This window comes from Garra rufa, chromosome 12, assembly GCF_049309525.1.
Source record: "Garra rufa chromosome 12, GarRuf1.0, whole genome shotgun sequence".
Classification (NCBI taxonomy): domain Eukaryota; kingdom Metazoa; phylum Chordata; class Actinopteri; order Cypriniformes; family Cyprinidae; genus Garra; species Garra rufa.
The window spans coordinates 35524038-35546929 of record NC_133372.1 but is presented as its reverse complement, the minus strand read 5'-3'; the positions used below and the strand labels follow the sequence as shown (position 1 = coordinate 35546929).

At 37.3% G+C, this 22892-nt stretch overlaps 1 protein-coding gene across 1 annotated transcript in view; it reads left to right on the top strand.

The window, feature by feature from the left end:
- The window catches only part of foxp1b (forkhead box P1b), a 221997-nt gene that overhangs the window by 160825 nt on the left and 38280 nt on the right, over nucleotides 1-22892 (top strand). The window contains exons 4-6 of the mRNA XM_073851298.1: nucleotides 7731-7868; nucleotides 10158-10250; nucleotides 15594-15735. Of these exons, the coding sequence (XP_073707399.1) occupies nucleotides 7731-7868; nucleotides 10158-10250; nucleotides 15594-15735 (373 nt within the window). The remainder of the gene's footprint in view (nucleotides 1-7730; nucleotides 7869-10157; nucleotides 10251-15593; nucleotides 15736-22892) is intronic.

Sequence of the window (22892 nt, the reverse complement as noted above, 5' to 3'; positions counted from 1 at the left end):
TCCCATCAAGAATAAGAGTTGGGGGGTTTCATGTGGGTGACCTCTTTCTCAAACGTCTTAGTCTACATTATGTGGTAAGAATTGAGAATACTTTGGTGATGATGACACACGGCTAAGCAGCTGTTCTTTTCTGTTGTCTTTTTCCTTCGTTCTCCCACAGAGGACAAAGATAAAGAAAACTTGTGCTTGTTTTTTTTTTTTTTTTAAGGTGCATTTCTACTTCCTTTTCTTGTACTCTGTTTCCAGTAAGCACACCAGGTGAGCATCCTCTCAGGAAGAAGCAGCGTAGTGACAAATTGCTCCGAAAGACATTTTTATGATATACAACCAAAAAAAAAAAAAGGTTGCGGGTGCTTCTTCAACTCACATCTGCAACTGTATACTTTGAAAACTAATTTTAGCATGGAACAGTATACATTTTTGAGATACTATTCGTTTAAAATATTTTTGTATGTCAATATGTGACCCTGGAACAAAAAACCAGTCTTAAGTTGCACGGGTGTTTTGTAGCAGTAGCTAAAATTCATTGTATTTTCTTTTATGCCAAATATCATTAGGATATTAAGTAAATATCATGTTCAAGTTTCCTACCGTAAATATATCAAAATTTGTTTTTGATTAGTAATATGCATTGCTAAGAACTTAATATGAACAACTTTAAAGGCGATTTTCTCAATATTTAGATTTTTTTTGCACCCTCAGATTCCAGATTTTCAAGTAGTGGATTTTCAAATCTCAGCCAAATGTTGTCCTATCCTAACAAAACTATACATCAATAGACACTAAAGCTTATTTATTCAGCATTCAGATGATGTATAAATCTCAAATTAAAAAAAATTGACCCTTATGACTGGTTTTGTATTCCAGGGTCACATATTAGCTCAAATGCTAACAGTATCTCTACCCCAATATCAATCAACTCCTCTGGCACCAAACATCACAACATGGCCGTTCAAAACACGTATCGCAATTTACCGAAGCCTTCATGTGATGCCGTGAAAACACGGATTAGCGTTGTTTGCCGTTGCGCAGAATGGGACCTCTCCCATGCTAGGATGTGACGACCATTGTCTCGAGTAAATTCTCAATTTGAGGAGGATTTGTGCGACTGTGATCTTAATTAAATCTCCACCGACTCCAATAACGCGTCTGAAGGCATGCGCGACGTTGCGTAACCTCGCTGAGCTGGTAAACCATAAATCATATCAGCGGGATGAGTAGAGCGAGAGAGAGAGAGGGAGCGAGAGGGAGGGAGGAAAGGGCGTTAGGGTGTAGTGGAAAGGTGTAAAGTGGTCCAAAGCAGTTTGTCGACACCATTGTTTTTAGTGGCACATGTCAGACTGGGTTGAGCGGGAGATGCTCAGCGGTCCCACTTTGTGACAGTATTTGAGTGTGTGTGAAGAGAGTCACATCAAGGGTCACCTGGGGTTGCGTTGTGTTGAGAAATGATTATTGCTGTCGGTTATGAGACGATCGCCACTTTGGTGACATATTTACTGGTAGGAAGCACTTTGAGGCTTGATTTTGGGGTTGCAAATTGGTTTTGATCATAATAGTTTAGTCAAGTTTTTAGTTAGTCAGAACTGTTTCGCATCATTCATTGTGGCAGCACAATAATATTTAAATTTAAATATTTCAATAATAATATTTTTTCCTGATGAATTGCTAGTGATAGTTCTCATTTGTAAGTTTATGCTAATTGTAAATAAATAGATGCACCTTCTTTGCTCTTTATGCACTTGCACTAGAACTAAACAAACTGTTTTTGCCAGGAGAAAAACAGAAGAAATGACTATGAAATTGCCCAAAGCGGCCCTTTAATTCTGACCGCAATCACTTGAGTGCGCATCAAACCGTAAATACAGTTTCCAAACTCATAAGTAGGCACTTTCCAGGACTTGAAGGCAGTAGATGTCAAGGGTCAGGATATTCAATATAAAAACTAAATCTAAATTCAGTGTGCTGGTTTTCATAAAGGCAGACAGATGAGAAACATCAGTAAAATAATTGAAATCAGGGTTCTAGTTTAGATGCTTGTGTGTTTATTTTTTGTACTCGAATCCAAGGCAAACACTCATCGAGGCACGACACATGCCCGTGGCACATCCACCCACAGTTAGCGCATGAGATCAAGTGAATATCCCCTGAGCGTCAGCTCTGAGGGTCCCGGGGCTGATGGTCCACCCCTTCGGGACACCCACCTGCAGTGGGGTTGAGTTAGTGTGGGAAAGGCAAAGCTGAACCTCATGCTCTCCTTCACCCCTGCTTGTTTGTTTTACAGCAGAGCGGGCCAGCTCTGCTGAGAACTTGTTTGTTTGTGGTTTAGAAGTTAATTAAAGCGCAATCTGGATTTTTGTTTTTACAGTTGCCTTGAATGGGCCGCTTTCCCCCCGCAGAATCTGCTCGGTAAATGGGCAGAAAATGTGACTATGATTATCCTGTTTATGTGAACTGTAAACGGGCTGCGAGAGAGCCAGAGCGAGGAAGAGGGAGTGGAATTATTCGCAGTTCAGAAGCGGCTGGGGAGATGGATATATCTACACTTTTACCCTGGAGTGTTTTCGCTTTATATTAAATACAACAATAATAATAAATGTACGTCTAGGAATATCTTGATTTAATCTATTGTGTTAAAATAGTGTTTCTTTCTTTAATTTTAAACAAAACAAAATTCCTTGAAATTGCGCATTCAAATAAATAATTACACCTCGCATGCAATCCGAAATCCTTATTTTTTTTTTATTTTTTTTTTTCTACGGCACGCCGTGCCAAATGAGCGCACGGACAATGCTATTCCCCATATCTCCGGACAAGGTAAACCAAGAGGCTTCAAACAGACCAAACCTCCTCTGATTTCTCAAGGGCTTGTTATTTTGTACTTCTCAATTCTATTTGATGTCCTGACAAAACAAGATGACACCGGGGAGCTGGCATTAAAATTTGATTTTCTTTTTTTCCTGCCCTCTTTCTTTCTTTCTTTCTTTCTTTGCAACCTGTTTCGGTGCGGCCAGTTCAATGTGCGAGCCGCTCTGATTGAAGTTGCCCCCCTTCACTCTTCATCTTAATTGCCTATCTCTCTTTCCCCTTCTCTCTCTCTTTCTCTCGTTCTCTCCATGCATGACATTTTGCTCTCTCAGGAAGAATGCGTTCTTCATTAAGTCAGTATCAGTGTTTCTGAGGTTCGTCAGATGTGTGTCAGATGTTTCCTCGTTAGAGCCGTATTTTTGGAATGCCGTTTCCTTCTCATAGTCGTACTGAAGACGAGCTGGACGGTGGATTGGAGCGGCAGGCTCAAATGAGCTGGATCCACAGCTGCGTTCAATACGCTCCATCTCCCAGCTGGCATCATTCTGTAGTTGTATAAGTTAAATCAAATTTAATGATTTATAATGTAACGATTCGATTTTATGCCTATAAATATTTGCAGTTGTATTTTGCGTAATTATTTAGTATTTTTTTATTTTATTATTATTATTTTTTTTAAATCTTTTAACATTGTATTGTATTGTATTTTTTTGTTGAATTTACTTATGTTTGTTCGGGTTTTTTTACATTTACTTTTTAACAATTATAATTAAAAATTAATTTATTTTTGATTTTTTTAATCTTTTTTTTTTTTACATTTAATAATTTTTGGAGGTTTTTGGTAATATTTTAAAAAAGTAAGTGTGAGGCTTGCTTATTAATTTTTGCAAATTGCAGATGTTTGCATGTGTTGGCATGTAAATGTTGAGTATACAGCATATGATGTGTGTGTGTGTGTGTGTGTGTTTTGGGTAGGGCTGGTGGACAACAGGCCTGCGCTAGCACATTGCCTACAGTCACATAGCAGCTGTTCGAGTATGTTACAGTTTCTCTGTGTGTGTGTTAATGTGCTAAACTCACACCTGGCCTACACCTCTCCTTAGTGAAATTCATAACCGTCAGCTTTCTCCAGTTTCCTCACGTTCTTCCTCTCCTAACAATTCATTCTTTTTTCTGAGCAAACAAGTCTCGTGCTATTTAAAACTGGCCAAATGACAGCTGAAATCTGCATTCGTCAAATTCCTTGTATCTCGTTTACCCAGATATCTGCTTTATCTCATAGCGCTTTCATCATGAGACTGCGTGAAATATGTATTTGTTCTTTCCTCACCTCTTATCAAGCGATATGGCCGTTTACCGCAATTCATAATAATAATTTCATTTCACACACTTTCACAATTACGGCCAGAGGAGGAGAGCGAGCGGCTGTGAGCAGTAAGCGGCGGTATCCCTCACTCCTCTTAAGTGCTGCTGATATAGTGGCCAGGATGATATTTTTCAGTTGAAGTGCTTCTCTTCTGCGGCGGGCCTGTCTTAAAGAGATTCCAGCTCATTCACCAGCGGATTAAATGCTAGTAGTTACAATGATCAATAGGTTAAGAGGAGGCCCATCCCTCTCTCCACTAATGACCTCAGTGGTAATGGGCAGTAAAATGTGAGCTGTAATAGCCTTTCCGCTAGGGCTGAGGTTTGCTAGAAGTGGACACACACACATACACACATTCATGCAGTAAATGAGGGTGTGAAGCTGGTGTCAGTGTGTCTGTAAGGTGTGGATATAAAGGGTTTAATTGGAACAGCCTGGCACTGTGATTTGTCATGGCCTGAGAAGTTAGTAAATTTTAGTTGTTGTTTCTTTTACAAAGCATTTACCTTTACGTCAAATCTTTTGAAGTCATTATCTGATAGATGAAACTGTTTAAAAATGTTGTCTATTTAAAAATGTTGGTTTTGAGAACGGTTCCATCCTTTACAAAAAAAAAAAATTAAATAAAAATGCAAAGCAAATTAGTAAACATGTTAGTTAAAATTAGTTTTTTTTTGTCATTTTAAATGTAAATTTTCATTCAAAGCAGATTCAAAAAAGAGTTAAAATGTTTGTATTTAAATTGTACTGTACATTTGTCTTTATTTGTACATTAATATTAGGAAAATAAAAATCTATTTACAAATTTACCTAGGTTTTAAAAACTTTTTTTAATGCAGAGCAAATTAGTAAAAATGTTTGTAAGTTAGTTTGTAAGTTTTTTGGTCATTTTAAATTCAAATTTACCTAGGTTTTTAATAAAAATGCAAAGTAAATATGTAAAAATATTTGTATGTTAGTTTAAAAAAAATCTTTTTTTTTTTTTTTGGTCATTTCAATTATTTTTTTATTTTAAGATAGTTTTAGAAATGTACCAAAAAAATAAATAAATACAAAGTCTTATAGAAGTTAAAATGTTGTATTACATTTGATTTAATTTTATGTTTGTATTTAAGTACATTTTTCTTTATTTTTAAATTAAAATTAAGAAAAAAGTTTAAAATCTAACTTCACTCGACTAAAGATCTCTCAAACATTTATTAAAAAATGTAATGTTAAAAAAATTACGTTTGTGGTTTAAACGTGTGACTGTAAATTAAAATCGAATCTAATCCAATCTAATTAAGATAACTTAATCTAAAAGATCAGTTACTTTTTTTAAACTTCCAGTTGTTACAAAAAATCTGAAACAACAAAGAATCAGGCTTATTATAGTAAATGTAAGCCATGAAAAAATACTTCCATTACTTGAAATAAAAAAAAAAACTTTAACTGAAATAAAATATATAAAAAATACTTTTCAGTTACTTGACAATGTAGCATTTCTAATTTAGTTTTATTTTGATGAATTAAAATAACTAACTAAAATAAAAAATAATAATAAACTATATGTGACCCTGGACCACAAAACCAGTCATAAAGTTTTTTTTTTTTTTTTTTTGAGATTTATACATCACCTGAAAGCAAAATAAATAATATATGGTTTGTTGGGATAGGACAAAATTTTCTTGAGATGCATCTATTTAAAAATCTAGAATCTGAGAGTGCAAAAAAACAAATATGAATAAAATTGCCTTTAAATTTGTCCAAATGAAGTTCTTAGCAATGCATATTACTAATCAAAAATTAAGTTTTGCTATATTTACGGTGGGAAATGTAGAAAATATCTTCATGGAACATGATATTTACTTAATTTTTACTTATATGATTTTTAGCATAAAAGAAAAATTGATCATTTTAACCCATACAATGCATTTTTGGCTATTGCTACAAATATACCCGTGCTACTTAAAACTAAGGTTTTGTGGTCCAGAGTCACATATAGACATTTGTTGTTTTAAACAACAGCACAGCAAATAACACAATAAAATGACTAAATCTTTAACTAAAATTAAAAACAGTAACACTGCACAGTATAAATTGATCAATTTAGCAAGTATTTCATTGCCAAGTATAAATGCACACATGTGTCTGGTGTTAGCTTGTATTGTCTCACCGCCCATCCGTCTGCCTCTCTGACCTTCAGAATAGTTCATCAAAATTAGTGGCGCTGAGAAATAAGGACATGAGTGCATAATGACTGTGAAATGAAGAAATCAAGGGGTGCAGCCTATGCAAATGGCGCGCTAAGCCATGTGAAAAATGGCCCTCATATTAAGACGTAACACCCGTGTGTTGGGGCGCGTGCTTGTGTGTTTTACTTTGATCCGAGCATCACTTACAGTATTTATAACACATTCAACCCTGTCTTTGTAACATTGAATGTATTTAGGAAGTTACTTAACGTGGGATGAAATAGGCGGAGACAATGTGGAGGTTAAAATCCTGCCCCTTACAGAGAATCCAGACTCAATTACATTCATCAAGATGGGACAAATTCAAACGCTTGTCAGCGCTTCTGAATCAGATGCAATTGGGGTAACCTTGGTTGAAGGCAGACTGTCGCCCTAATGTCTGGCCAATCAGGAGCAGATGTGAGACATACATCTGCGATCTCGCACACGCTCGCTAAAACACGCTGGGGATATGTTAACAGTTGCAAATGCCCGCCGCTATCAAGTTCAGCACAGACGTGGTTTGTCACCCAATGTCACAAAGGAGATTTTAATGGCGCGGGGTATCATGGAGAAAAGCTGACACTGAGACACACACGTGTACTGTATTCACGCAGCCTCTCCTCTAATTAAAGACCCCTGTCAACAGCGCGAGGACCCTCTCAATGTCATCACACGTCATTTTACTTTCCGGCCGGCCTTTTTATTCCGAGCTTGTTTGTGTGCCCTTTAATGTGTGTTTTGATATATTTTTTTAGAGAGGGACTTTTTTCCGCACTCATGAATTTGACGAGAAATGCAGTCGACAACACATGCCGGTTAGATTCGTGTTAATTGATATTCAGCGATTTTAAGTTTATGTACACAGCGAAACGGTACACCGTGAGAGTTGTGACCCATTTTAGTGAAGTATCGCAGGGACAAGACGCTTCACGCTGATGAAGAGGGGGGGAAACAATCACAGAAAAAACGAAAATACAAAACATATTCACACAGTCACAAGCAAAACATGGACGGCACTCCAGAATAATGGCCAGTGGCCTTGTCAGTGGAGTGGGACGTTTGATGATGGGGACGCTCTGTGGTTGTTCGAGTGTGTTTGTGTGTGTGTGTATCTCTTTGTATCTGTCAGTCTCTCATCAGTCAGTGTAGCTTTGGCTTCTCGTATCACTGGTTCTGAAAGCTCCTCAGGTGGTTTTAGAGAAACAGATCTTGATCTCATAGCACATTCATCTGGTGACAGGCTACTGATAGGACATGTGATATGTTATCTTTAGTGTATGTATTGTGAGTGTTGTGCGATTGTATTGTATTCACATGTTTGTCCTCTTCCTGTGTTTGCGTAGGTCCCAGTTTCTGTTGCTATGATGACACCACAGGTCATAACTCCTCAGCAGATGCAGCAAATCCTCCAACACCAAGTTCTGAGCCCCCAGCAGCTCCAGCTGTTACTGCAGCAACAACAAGCACTGATGTTACAGCAGGTACTCGCATTCTGTCTGTTTCAATCCGTATAGACTCCTTCTGTTTGAATGTCTCAAATATGTGACCCTGGACCACAAAACCAGTCTTAAGTCGCTGGGGTAAATTTGTAGCAATAGCCAAAAATACATAGTATGGGTCAAAATGATTGATTTTTCTTTTATGCCAAAAATCATTAGGAAATTAAGTAAAAATCATGTTCCATGAAGATTTTTTTGTTAAATTCCTACTATAAATATATCAAAGTGTAATTTTTGATTAGTAATATGCATTGTTAAGAACTTAATTTGGAGAACTTCAAAGGTGATTTTCTCAGTATTTAGATTTTTTTGCACCCTCAGATTCCAGATTTTCAAATAGATGTATCTCGGCCAAATATTGTCATATCCTAACAAACCATATATCAATAGAAAGCTTATTTATTGAGCTTTCGTATGTTGTATACATCTCAGTTTTGTAAAACTTAACCTTACGACTGGTTTTGTGGTCCAAGGTCACGTATTACTATTTTTTGCACTTTATTTATACATTTTTCAAACATGTTTTGACAAAAAAAGTTCAAAGATTTACAGAAGTATGTATTTTCTTTCCCCATACCATTCCACAACAATGAATTAACTGAACATAAATAACATATTAAATAAATAACCAAATAATAATTATACGAACAAATGATTAACAATGTTAACAGACTGTTTACTGTACAAACTAGCAGGATACATTTTAATATTTTGTTATCAAGCAGATATATCAGTCAATTTTGGTCTCAAATGATCTTTCTGTGTAGATATATAAGCAAGCAAGTAGGGGTTTCATCTTGAAACATAATATCAAATCACAAAACCACATTGAAGTTTTTGGTGGATTTTTAATTTTTTTTCATTCCAACAATATTCTCCTTCTTGCTAACAGTGAAGCAAAAGTCAAAGTCAAAGTTATTCCATTTTCTGGCACTCCAAAGATGATAATAATGAAATATTCCTTAAATAAAAACAACCAGCCGTAAGAGTCATTGTGTCACAATGGGCACAATGCACAGTGGAGTTCAATAAATAAATAAATGCATTAATAAATATTTAAATATATAATTTGAAGTGAAATATATTACATTATAATACAGTCAAACCAAAATTTATTCAGACATCTTCAACATTTCTCTCAATTTCTGTTTATTCACTATAGTTTAGAAAATGGTTATAAAACATGACAAGAATTCAAGAGTTAAACTGTGTCAGAATAAATTCATCTTGATAATGTCAGATAACACGGTCAGGTCAAAGAGTCAAATCAAATTTTTGGTCCCAAATTTGTATCAATTTTACTTGGAGTCCACTGTATGAAGAATTTTTGTGTATAATATGTCACGGTTTACTTTATTTTGCTATCCTTACTTACATAAATGAATTATAGTGTCCTGCACCCACTAGTAAAAAAAAAAAATCAAAAATATTAAAAAATAAATTATATCTGGTGTCTAAATAATTTTTGGTTTGACTGTATATTATAGTCGTAATATAATATATAATAAATTTGAAAGTAGCGCCAACAGCAATGTTATAAAAGATGTTGCTGGCATTAATAAAATTATATTATATTAATAATATCAATCAAATAAAAGCTGGTAATATAATATTAGTCTTTTCTAGATAGTCTTAACTTGATGTGCATATTTCAGCCAATTTTCAATGTCTTCAAACATTGCTCATCTGTCATCAGAGTTTAGAGCTAGAACTGTTATTTATTATTAAAGGTGTTTAATTGTCAAAAGCATGCCTGACAATTAGTTCGTTTCTTTGTCATTGCATCATGCAAACATTATATCTCTGTTTTTCAACTGTTTTAACTTTTAACTCTGTATGACCAACAAATGGGATTTTTTGACTTGTATGTACTGCAAGAATTATAAACATTCTAATGAAACAACATCTACAATTCTATGGTAAATCTGTCACACATGACTTAAAGAATTCCACATATTTGGAATATGCTTGATGTAGATATTCTCTGACTGTAGGTTCTTCCTGATTAAGGAAATTTGTGAACAAATTGTGGTTTTGAAACGAGAGTGAGGGGTGTGTAAACAAACTCGCAGATGTTCACAGTGCAAAACTCCTTCCTCATGCCACAAATATTTCATATAGAAGATTTTAGGTAATGTAATGTACTGCACTGTTGCAAACAGTTGGGGGATGGGAATAAAAATCAGTTTTTGGACTTGAGGGGAAAAAAATAAAACATCACAGAAGTACTGAGGAGGCGTCTTTTATTTATGACTCTGTGTGACTTTGCAGCAGCAACTCCAAGAGTTCTACAAGAAACAGCAAGAACAACTCCACCTTCAGCTCATCCAGCAGCAGCATGGCAGCAAACAGCAGAGTAAAGAGGTATGCTGACTGTATTACTTTACACATACACTCAGCCCCGGTGTTCATTACCTGCCCCCAGTGCATCTAGCAGCTGTTTTCCACCAGCAGAAGTACAAAAGCAAAATCATTCCAGTGCCACGGCGTCAATTTATTTTGAGTTTTGACAATGGGAAGAACCCTTTCTGCTCTTTTATTTCTACACAGTGTATACAAATATAACCAGCAATAAAGCGCTAACATCTTTTTCAAATTAATTTGATACTTACCAGTTGTGAGATAAAATGCTTTTCTGTGTTGCCCCTAGTTGTTCCAGAATTATTAGTCACCAAAATATTCACTATATACAGTTGAGGTCAAAAGTTTACATACACATTGCAGAATCTGCAAAATGTTAAGTATTTTACCAAAAAAAGAGGGATCATGCAAAATGCATGTTATTTTTTATTTAGTACTGACCTGAATAAGATTTTTCACATAAAATACATTTACATATAGTCCACAAGAAAAAAACATGAACATGTTGAATTTATAATACCGTTCAAAAGTTTACATCCCCATGATTCTTAATACTGTGTTGTTACCACAGTGACCCACAGATGTTTTTTGTTTAGTGATAGTTGTTCTTGAGTCCTTAGTTTGTCCTGAATAGTTAAACTGCCTGCTGTTCTTGAGAAAAATCTTTCAGGTCCCACAAATTGCGTTTTTGTGTATTTGAACTCTTTCCAACAATGCCTGTATGATTTTGAGATTCATTTTTTTACACTGAGGACAACTGAGAGACAACAAGGCAGCATTTATTTGATCAAATATACTGCAAACAGTGATATTATGATATATATAATTGCAATATTTTAATATATTATAAAATGTAATGTAGTCCTGTGATGGCAAGCAGTCAGTATTCCAGCCTTTAGTGTCACAGTGGTGAAATCATTCTAAAATGCTTCTCAAGAAACTAGTTAAAAACTGATTAATGTTTTTGTGTAAACTGTGATAGATTTTTTTTTAAGATGTTCAAAAGAACAGATTTTTAAATCACACCTGCTTTATAAAAGTATTGATTTTTTTCAACAACAACAAAAAAATCTCACTGACCAAAATTTTTCTGAAGAGCAGTACATGTTTCGACTGAATGTGATTGTCACATTCTGTGTTAAGTGTCAAAAAAAAGAAAGCCACAAACTTTTTTAGGACACATTGTTAGAGTTGGCCCAGGCAGAATTTCTGCATTTTTCAGTAAGTATTTGGAGTGCATTTCTGTCACAGAAATCTTATTTGCCAAAATATTTAATAAACAAACATTTGTGATTCGATTCCACAAGAAATCTGTGCTCAGAATATCTATAGATCATTTTATGAGCTTTCTGTTTATTTATATGCATGTGTACAGTATAACCAGATTGAAGGCTATGTGCGGTTTCCCCGTTGACAGAAATATGGCACAGTTGTAGTATATCTGAAGTTTTCTACCTCTTAGTCTTTCTGTCTTCCTTCGTTTTAAAGCTGTATCACCAGCTGTGTTTCTGGCTGCTCTAATGACAGCAGGAAAAGGCAATGCTCTGGACAAAAGAAGCGATTATTGCGCGGTCAAAAGCAGTTCAAAGACAATCAGAGTTTCACTTTTTAACTTCCCCACCGAGAGCTTCATTCTGTAAGAGAGAGAGCGTATAAATGAAGGCGAATGTTATAAAACACACACACACACACACACACAGGCGCGTACACGCTCTCACATGCTTACTTCAAAGTCCCCCAGCTCGCTAATTAATGAACTGGGGGCTTCAGTTTGGACAAGTTGTGGTGCGTTGCCTCCATAAATCAATGCGACAGGACTGTTTCTCTTGCCTCTGACAGAAGCTGTCACTCTTACTCTCTCTCTATCTCTCTCTTTCCCTCTCTCTCGTGTCAGAAGGACAGACGAGGGGAAGGGGACTCGAGAACGGGAGGGGGTTGAAAGAGGGAGGGTGGCACCGTCAAAAGCAGAAACAATTGATCAGCTGAATGGAACGTGACGAACAGGAAGAAAAACACCATTTTAAAGAGTATTATGTATGATCACAGGAATTTGATGCAGCCCTCGAGAGGCTCTCCTCCGTCTGCGCGTGTTTTTCTCTCTCGCCCGCTCCCTCTCTCCCCCTCCTTCGGCTTTCTCCCGCGCAGCCATCAAAAGATGGAATACGAATTGTTGCAGCGACTCCCCCCACGGGGGTCAGACAATAACCCCCCGCTGCTGCTTTGTGCCTCTTTTATTTAAAAGACAACAAAATTTCTTAGGTTTTCAAAGATTTTTAACTTTGGATTGGAGGCGAGGCAATAAAAGGGCCTGCCAGCGTCAGTCTGGATCATGTTGTCATCTGCTCTGTTCTCGCCTCTCTCGCGTGCCACTCCGAGTTAACCTCCCATTTGCAAGCCGGGACGGCGTTAGGTTAACGCTTGTGTGCCGAGGAACATCTCGAGTGGCCCAGGCTCTCCTTCAGGGTGACATACAGATGAAAATGAACACACTTGATAATGCAGTCCAATTTATTAACATGCAGTAGGTATCACTTACTAATAATTCAACAGCATTTGTTCATAATAGTTTTTTTACATACATTTTTAGCATTAAGTTATATAAATGTGACCCTGGACCACCAAACCAGTCTTTAGTAGCACGGGTATATTTGTAGCAATAGCCAAAATTATTTAATTCTCTTTAATGCCAAAAATCATTAGGATATTAAGTAAATATCTTGTTCCATGAAGCTAAAGAGTAACCATTTTTTTTACAATTTAAGTCAGCATGAAACAGAAGTTGTAATCATGTTTTTGTTTCCCTATTGTGGTGTATATTTGAATGAAAAATGTCTTTCAGGAATTTATTTTTCTTAAATGTGGGACTTTATTTTGATTAAAGATTATAAGGGCATATGAATAAAAAAGATGTACATGGATAAATCACTTATAATACACACTGCAATATTCCATTAACAATAAGAACTGTCATTTTGGACTTTTTGCTAACTTTAAAAACATCATTAAATAAAATGTTACCCTATCTGTTTATTAAAAAATATTAAAATAAGCTTGATTTATTTTTATAAAGAGATCTTTTTAAAGTCTTTCATCAATATAATCTTCTCCATCGCAGAAACAACTTTTTTGTTGATGTGAGCTGTTTGTAGCAATTTTCACAATCCAATCAATTACCCAAATTAAATCAATTGCAATAGTTTTTAGTTTTGTTGCACCAAACTAGTCTTAAGTTGCATGAGTATATTTGTAGCAGTAGCCAAAAATACATTGTATGGGTCAAAATGATCTATTTTTCTTTTATTCCCAAAATGATTAGGATGATAAGTAACGATCATGTTCCATTAAGATATTTTGTAAATTTCCTACTGTAAATATATCAACACTTAATTTTTGGTTATGTTGTAGCAATATGCATCACTAAGAACTTCATTTGGACAACTTTAAAGGCAGTTTTCTCAATATTTAGATTTTTTTGCACCCTCAGATTCCAGATTTTCAAATAGTTGTATATCTGCCAAATATTGTCCTATCCTTACAAATCTATGCATCATTGAAAAGCTTTTTTCACATGATGTATTCAAATAAAAAAAAAAAAAGACTCTTATGACTGGTTTTGTGGTCCAGGATCACACATTTTAATGGACTTTTTGCTTTTAATTGTCCTGATGGTGAAAGAAAAAACATGGGTAATGTGGTTAGGACATGACCTGAAACTGAACCTTCTTCTCTGTGGGAGCACCACAGCTTGCATATGTTGCTCTACCACTGCGCCAACCATTGACATTAAAGCATTTGTATGTCAAAAGCCTCGTGATCAAGGTTAGAGCGGAGAGAGAGAGAGTGAAAAAAGAAACAGACCTTTGACAGGCAGATGAGGATGGGTGGGCCGTGAATAAGAGAGGAAAAAAATGAGTGTGAGAACTTTATCAGGCTGTTTCAGATCTGTTCTGGGTCTAAAGGTTGACCTGTTCGCGCCTGTGCTGCGGGACCTTTTTTGTGCGCCTTCTGTTTGTAGAAGTAAACACAAAGTGAAGCATCCTGTGTTTGGGAAGAGGGTGCGGCACACAGCTTGGCAAAGCCACGTTTGCGCCTTAATGTACCAACAAACACACACGCAAATGCGTGACCCTCAGGGTCTGGTTTTTACCTCTGGCCATCAGAAACCTTCAGAGGAACCATCCCGGGATTATGGCGAAGGTTTAGTCATTGTCAAAATGCATCAAGGAGGTCATAAACAACAGTGTTAGCGTTGAAAGGGGTCAACGGGAGGGTTCAATAGCCCCGTATCTTCATTACATCGCCCATTTGTTTTGACTGAGAAGCGATTGGGGATGTTAGATAATTTCCTCCCATTTATCGTTCTGACGACGCAGCAGTTCGTTCGCCCATTTCTCCCTCTTCTTCTGTCTTTCAACACCCTCTACTCTCTATTTCCCCTCCACTTTTACAAACTCTCCCCCTTCTTCCTTTCAAAATTTCCCCAGTCCTATGCCACTTTCCTTTTTCTTGTCCAGATGTGAGTAAGTGATATATTACTTTTAACGCAAACTTCCTCATGATAGAATAAATAGTACATTGCAATGCATGTCCTGTTACAACGTCAAATTCAATAAATGAATTAAAAAGATATTTAATGAATCTCATGCATTAAGGCATTAACATTTACTGTGCCAGCTCTAATGCATCAATTAATGATTTAAAATGATTTAAAGTCATTTTTTTAATGAAAAATGAAATGTATTTATGGAAAACATTGAAAAAATGTAAAATATCTGTGCACTGAACCTTATTGTAAAGTTTATTAGTTTATTAGTTTTTTAGTCTATTTTTTATGCATGAATGTGCATTGAATCAAAGTGTAGTTTTCTTTGTCTCAAAAATGACTTTATGCAGTATAATGAGAAAAATGATCACATTTATATATAATTAGCACACACTGCTCAACTCTTCTTCCATTGGACGGTTACCCTGTTACTTCACACCCCTGGTTTATCCAAAGGAGACGATCGGTTGGCTCCCCTGGCTCTGCATTTACACGCTGCTGAATATTAAGGGGCTCCGTTCAGTCACAGGTTGTTTGTGGAGTTATGAATGGCCATAATTAAAATCCTGTGGCTCTTATTAGGAATGATTAACAACATTTCATTATTTGTCATGAGCCTCCCCGACTCCTCATTAATTAAGAAGGAACGGGAATATGGGAATGTACCTGTCCGTGCCTCTTTGTGTGTGTGTGTTTTATCAGCCCTGAGTGAATAAGTATGTTTGTGCACGTGTTGACATAATTGTTTGTGAGTGTGAGGATGATATGTAGACCTCTCATCCTCTCTCCGTCTCCCTCGGCAGGTGTCTGCACAGCAGTTGGCGTTCCAACAGCAGCTGCTCCAGGTTCAGCAGCTCCAGCAGCAGCATCTCCTGAGCCTGCAGAGACAAGGGCTGCTGTCCATTCAGCCCAACCAGACTCTGCCCCTGCACTCCCTCACTCAGGGTAAGCACAGGCACATCCATCTCACCATAAGAGGATTTTCACACCGAGAGCAACAGAAACTGCTGACAAAAACCGTATGAAAAGTGCAACACAATTATTCACATGATTAAAACTTGAATTTTCATCAGCCTCCAAAAAAGTCACTTCTTTTCACAGCTTGCCTGCTATGGATTTTTATGTTTCCCATTATTATTCTGTTTTGTTGTTAAATATTTGCAAAATCTCGGTTAAAAAATGAAGATCCATGGGGGTTGTAATATTATTTGTTTATAGATTATTTTTATCTTTTTTATATAAATAGGGGAAGCATGTCAGGGTGAAATAAGTCTATAAGAAAAACAATGTTTTGTTTTTGAATGATTAAAAAGCCTTTTCAGCGACCAAAAATTCTTTCAATGCAGAAGCTCTTAAAGGGATAGTTCACACAAAAATGAAAATTACCCCATTATTTACTCACCCTCAAGCCATTCTAGCTTTATATGACTTTCTTCTTTCAGACAAATAGTTATATGGATGTTGAAATTTTAAAGTCCAATGAAGTGCATTCATCCATCATTAAAATTACTCCACAGCCACAGCTCCAGTAGGTTAATAAAGGCCTTCTGAAGCAAATGGATGTGTTTTTGTAAGAAAAATATATTTAAAACTTTATAAACCATAATCTCTAGCTTCCGCTAACTGTCATACATGCATTCACAAGAGAGTGACTTTCCAGGAAATAACGTTGGACATAGGCATACAAAACTCACAAATTAGACGTACAAAATTGGATTTGTAATAAAAATGGAGGATTTTGATATAAGCCAAGAGGAGACTAGTTTTCCTTTGCTGAAAAAACAAAACTTGGTTCTCACAAGACTAGCCTACATCCTATTATAAAATTTTAAATATGGATATTTTTCTAACACAAATGCATCGATTGACTTTAGAAGGTCTTTATTAACCTCCTGGAGCCTTGTGGAGTACTTTTTGTGATGTACGGATGCATTTTATTGGATCTCAACACCTATTCACTTCCATTAAAAAGCTTGGAAGAGCCAAGACATTTTTTAATATAGCTCTAATTGTGTTCATCTAAAAGAAGAAAGTCATATAGACCTAGGATGGCTTGAGGGTGAGTAATTCATGGGGTAATTTTCATTGCTGGGTAAACTATCTCTTTAAGGGGATAATCACACAAAGAGTCACAGGAATTCTAAAAAATTTATGAAAAGTGCAACGAAATTATTCACAAGATTGCAACATAAATTTCCATCAGCCTCCAAGAAAATATCACTTCTTATCACATTGCTTGGCTCATATGGCTGTTTTATGTGTCTCATACTCAGAGAGTATGCTTTATTTTATTTTATTTTTCCTCTCTAAATTTAAGAGGAAACATGATGATGGGGTCATATGAATACATTCAAAATTCAACATTTTGCAGAAATATGCAAACTTATGGAAATATATTGCAGTTGGTGAGAACAGGCATTTATGTACTTTTTGCATTGTAGTTTTTGTTGCTATTTTCTTTTAGAGCCAGGACATGTCTTGTGCATTTTCCACGCTTTCATCACATATACATACAGTATCTCTGTTTTAACTCTATTGTCTAATGTTGGCTCCCCTTCAGCCCCTAAACATACTAGCACCATTGTTTTCTAACCTCAACCCACTAAACTAGTCAAAGATTAATCACTTCACAAGCAGTCAGTGAGTCAAAAGGTGTTTTTCCAGGAGGTGTATTGCTTTATTTTCCTTGTCATATTTACTTAAGGAGCAGCAACAGAATGACAAAGACTGCATTCATACCAGTTTTGTTTTGAGTTTTGTTTTCTTTCTTTCGAAAGCTGACTGTACTCTCTCTGCCTAAGACAAACAAGCCCATAACAAGATAAGGCCCTATGAAGGCTGGGGAGGGGGTGCTTGGGTAACACGCAAATACAAACTGTGTTTGTTCAGTCTTGTTATTGTTTGATCAGGGCATAGTCAGAAAGCTGAGCCACTCCACATACCCACGTTGCCCTGGGGCTGGGCGAGGCGATGCTTTACGATGCGAAACCACAGGCTAGTGTCAAACAACAGGCCATCTCAGTGAAGAACCATTTTATTTCTCTAATAAGTGATTGAATGACATTTCAGACCAGTCGTTACACAAGGAACATTGCAAATATGTAAGACCCAATCAGAGGACAGGACATGTGCTGATTTTCTACTGCAGAACACACAAGATATTGTATGCATATATGTTAAGTGTGCTTGGCAGTGAAGGGTGGATTATTTTCTAGTGTAGAACCTGTTTGTCTAGTATTAGTCCAAGATAGGGGATAGCCAACAATAGTTTTAGGATTGCTTAAAAGTTTTATTAGCCACTCTGTCATTGTAATACATTTTGAAACACAGTTTACAGTTTAGTTTAGGCTTTTGTTTTCTTTACTCACCAATAGAGTGCACACTTTTTGTTTAAGCAACGATATTTCTGGTCAAATGTCGGTCTGAGATGTCTTACAGGTCGCCTGGCACAGTGACTGGTAAAATTGGGTCCAAATTTGTCTGGCATGGGGGGTAATTTCATACCCTGATTAAAACACTTGTCTGTGTGTGTGTGTGTGTGTGTGTGTGTGTGTGTGTGTGTGTGTGTGTGTGTGTGTGTGTGTGTGTGTGTGTGTGTGTGTGTGTGTGTGTGTGTGTGTGTGTGTGTGTGTGTGTGTGTTTGTGTGTGTCCTGCACATTTTCTGCTTCACTGTTAAAAGTTATTGATGACCTTTTTTTCTTTCACACTCCACTGCATTCTTTCATGCTCCAGCAGCCCAGTTTTCCATTCGCAAGATGTAATCTACAATATTCAGTAGTTGGCTAAGTAGTTAGCATTGGTGTGATAACTTATGTTACCTCCTTATGTGTGCGTGGTGATTATGCGCTTGGGCAAGCTACTAAGGAAGATTACCCGACCAGCGACATAGGCTGAAATTGGCTTATTTATTAGACCCTCTGACTTTGATGTTTGAATAAAATCTTTTTACATCACGGCTTTACATATAATGTACAGGCACATCCATTTTCTAGTAGATTTAAAATACTTGTTTACAAGCAAGCAAGCTAGATTCCTGGCACGACACTGAACATCTGATACTCAGATCAAAACAATGTGTTTTAGTCCGTTGTATTCGAGGTTGGATCACTTTTTGGACTTTTTGACGTTAATGTTTTGGATAGGGTCAACTGAAGTCTGCTGTGAATTATAGCAATGTGTTGGAGGAGATAAAAATCATAAACTGGGTCCAGTAAGAAAAAAAACAGCGGGCTTAGCAGTTTGAGTAATAGAGTGAGAAAACAAACAGAACAGATGAATATTCAAGAAATGCAGACGCACAAGGTATATTTGGTAGAGGTTAACTATTTCTCGTGTCACGTCCACAATGCAAGTTTTTGGGAGTAACAATCATATTTGAATATGGAGTAAATCCCCTAAATAGTTGTTCTGGTCATTCTGAGTCTGAATGCAATACAGGAGTCACTCTGGATCCTGCATTTTGAATTTTTTTAGTGACTCATTGAAGATTTTTTTATATTATCATTATATGAGAATTTAATTTCAAATATTTCAAATATATTTCAAAAAAAATTTTTTAGAATTTTTGTTTTTTGTCAGTACGGATCTATTGTTTAGTTTTTGAGCATTTTACTGAAGTTTAATGGAAAAAGAAACATTTCTTGATAACACTTAATATCTGAATTGTGTAGTAAATCCCAATCGTCAAGAGCTCAATTTCACATTAAAGGATTAGTTCACTCCTGAATTTCCTGACAATTTATTCACCCCCCGTGTCATCCAAGATGTTTATGTCTTTCTTTCTTCAGTTGAAAAGAAATTAAGGTTTTTGAGATTTTTCTTCTTGTAGTGGACTTCTATGGCGGCTAACAGGTTGAAGGTCTAAACTGCAGTTTCAATGCAGCTTCAAAGGGCTAGACACGATCCCAGCCGAGGAATAAGGGTCTTATCTACCGAAACGATTTTTTCTTTTCTATATAATTTTTAAACACAAATCCTCGACTTAATGCTTAATGCAGGTGGAAGTACTGACCCAGTGTAAAAAAGCAAACATGCAAAGAAAGTCAAACACCCTTTACAAAAAAAAAAAAGGTAAAACAACGTCGGGCGATTTTGAAGTTGGAGGAGAAAATGAGATTGAGTTTTTTTTTACCCTACCCTACCTTTTTGAACCGAAGTACCAACGTAATTACATAAGGTATGAAGACGTGCTTGCGCATCACAAAGCTAGTCCAAAAGGAGCATTTGTGGTTAAGTATATCAGTTTTTTTTTTTTTTTTTGAAAATTACTCATTGTTTCACTAGATAAGACCCTTATTTCTCGGCTGGGATCATGTAGAGCCATTTGAAGCTGCACTGAAGCTGCAATTTGGTCACCATTGAAGTCCACTATATGGAGAAAAATCCTGGAATGTTGTCCTCAAAAACCTTATTTCTTTTTGACTGAAGAAAGAAAAACATGAACTTCTTGGATGATATGAGGGTGAGTAAATTATTAGGAAATTTTATTTCAGGAGTTAACTAATCCTTACCTACAGTATTGAGGCCTGGTCGTCTGCATTGACCTGGCTGCCGGATATGTGTTTGTCCCTCATCTTCCACACTATTATCCTGCTCTCATCTAAATCTGTGCCCTCCTACACACACGTTGTGAATCCCTCTAGTTTTGGAGTTCATTCTCATCCCCAGCCGCACATTAGTTAAGTTGTCCAGTCAAGGGCCACAGGACACCGACAAGACAAATTTGCCACTAATATGAAAGCAGTGAATGTGACCAGGCATGAAGCGCGATGTGCGCGCGGACCCATCAGGGGACTCCGGCCCCTCGTCCGGCCTCGCTGGCAGTGATTGATCGGTTGGCAGTGCGGCACTGTTTAATAGCTTCTGTAGCATTAGGGAGGAACATATTTTAGGCCTAAGGGCTGCATATCAAAGGCCCCAGTGATCATAACCCCTTTAACAGGAGGGAGAGAAGATCTCTGCCTCACAGAACAATAAACTAATAGTAGTGTCAGTTTGCCCCCAGAGGCGCAGCGGCGGTCTCGACGAGAAAGACGCGGCCGCCGCTTTCCGCGGCCCCAGCGCGCGACGGCATTTTTTATCGGGCTGCTGATGGGCCACAGCTAATGTGGTTGTGAACCTTAAATCAACTTTCCGCTTGCTCGAACACGGTCACCAGGGTACCGGGGTACAAGGACAGGAAAAGGTTGAAGTGAGAGTTCGGGGCCCCTGTCTGGGTGTCGCCGCTACCTGCTGCGGTAAAAATTGAGTTGCTTCGCCGGCGATCAGTCAAACGTCTCAGTGACATCCATTTTTTAAAAGCGCAAGTGTGTATCTTTGGCTTTTAATGAGAGGAGGTGCGGTGCTGAAAAATGACTTTAGGGCCGTTAAAGCGATCTGGAGTTTGCAAGACAGATTTAAGGACAAAGAACTGTTTTAATGCCATGTGTTATCTGTGAAACGTCACATCCATCATCCGCTGCTAAATGACGATAATGCTGTGACGTTTGCCAGTTTGGTGGAGAGGTCATGTGAAGATATATGCAGAGGATTTTCAGAGATACATGTGTGGGAAAGAGAGAGACAGCAGATGGAAAGCAAGACTACAGACCTGCAGAGGAAAAAGGTTTATGGGGGGTGTCAGACACAACAAGACAGCTTCGTCCCACTCTGTTAGCCCTCTCATCAGCTCCCCCTCCTCTCTCTGGCTTGGATTCGTTTCAGTAAACAGTGGTGTCGGGGTCACCTGGACTTGTGGGTAATTGAGGGAGAGTGGGCCGCCCTGTCAAGCACGTCGGCTAAAAATACATCGCACACTGTCACCGCGCTCCAAGTGGGGGGAAAATGATTGTTCCCCTCTATGTCCAAACCCAAAAACAATCACCAGCGCCGTGACCTTCTTGAATCCACACGGACAAGTTTTCCCTCCCTCGCAATGACAACAGCAAAGACAAAAAACAAGCGAGTCGATATCTTCGGGCACCGCCGTCAGACTTTCACGAGGACGTTAAAAACACTGCAAGACGGCACAGAAAAAGCCCAAGGAGGCGAAAGATGCCACGTGGCACGTGGGAAGGTTATTGATTTGTCCTGCAATAATTTCCGCTGGCTCTTTTATATGCAAACGATCTTGTGTGAATTTATGGCAGTCCTACCAGACTCATTTCACAGTTTTTAGTCTCTCTCGCTCTGTCTCTTTGTCTCTCTCTCTGGAGTCTTAGCCGCCTCATTAGCTTACTGTTCTCCATTACTGGCATAATTAAAATCTTTAGTAGCTTATCAAATTAAAAATATTTTCTGCTGATCGTATTGAGATCTTCACCTCGCCGTTATTTTGCCACAACAGGAATAAATTAAGACTAAGCGATTCTTGCACAAATGTATTACGCCAGAGCGCTTGAAAGAGGCCACTTCTGGTATCTGTAAAGAGAATTATTATGAAGGAGAGAGAATGAGAGAGCGAGGGGAGGAGGAGGAGGGAAAACAAGGAGACAAATGAAGATAACCAAGACAAAAATTGCTCTCCATTTGCTTTCGCTCATTTCGAAAATCGATTTAATTGTGATGTTAAGCGATTGATCCCCCACCGCCCCAAAACCGCCCTTTCCCGTTTAATTTCACAGAACATACAAAGAACTTTATAAAGTCACACAGTGGGTGTGTTCCATTCAGAGTTCCATTCTTACGCCCTTTTGCTGAAGGCAACAGTCTTGTTATTTGGATTTGTTAAAATGTGTGTAAATATATGTTTACATTATACAATACTGTTCAAAGGTTTGAGGTCACTAAGATTTTTTTTTAATTATTACTTTTATTTAGCAAGGACACATTTATTTGATCAAAAGTGACAGTAAAGACATTTGTCATTTTACAAAGTCATCCAAGAATCCTGAAAAAAGTTTTACAGTTTCCACTAGGGGGTAAGGCTTTAGGCTGGGTAAAAAAATATAAATTTCTCGATTTGAATTGATTCTCATTTTTACGAAACGATATTGATTCTCAGATCTTAAGAATCGATTAGTCTTGCCTGTTTTCAGTTAGAACATTGTAGTGCACCTCCCATCCAATAAATCACCATAAGCTTCGTGCTTTGTTACTTTTGATTTAAAACAAAGTTTTAGAA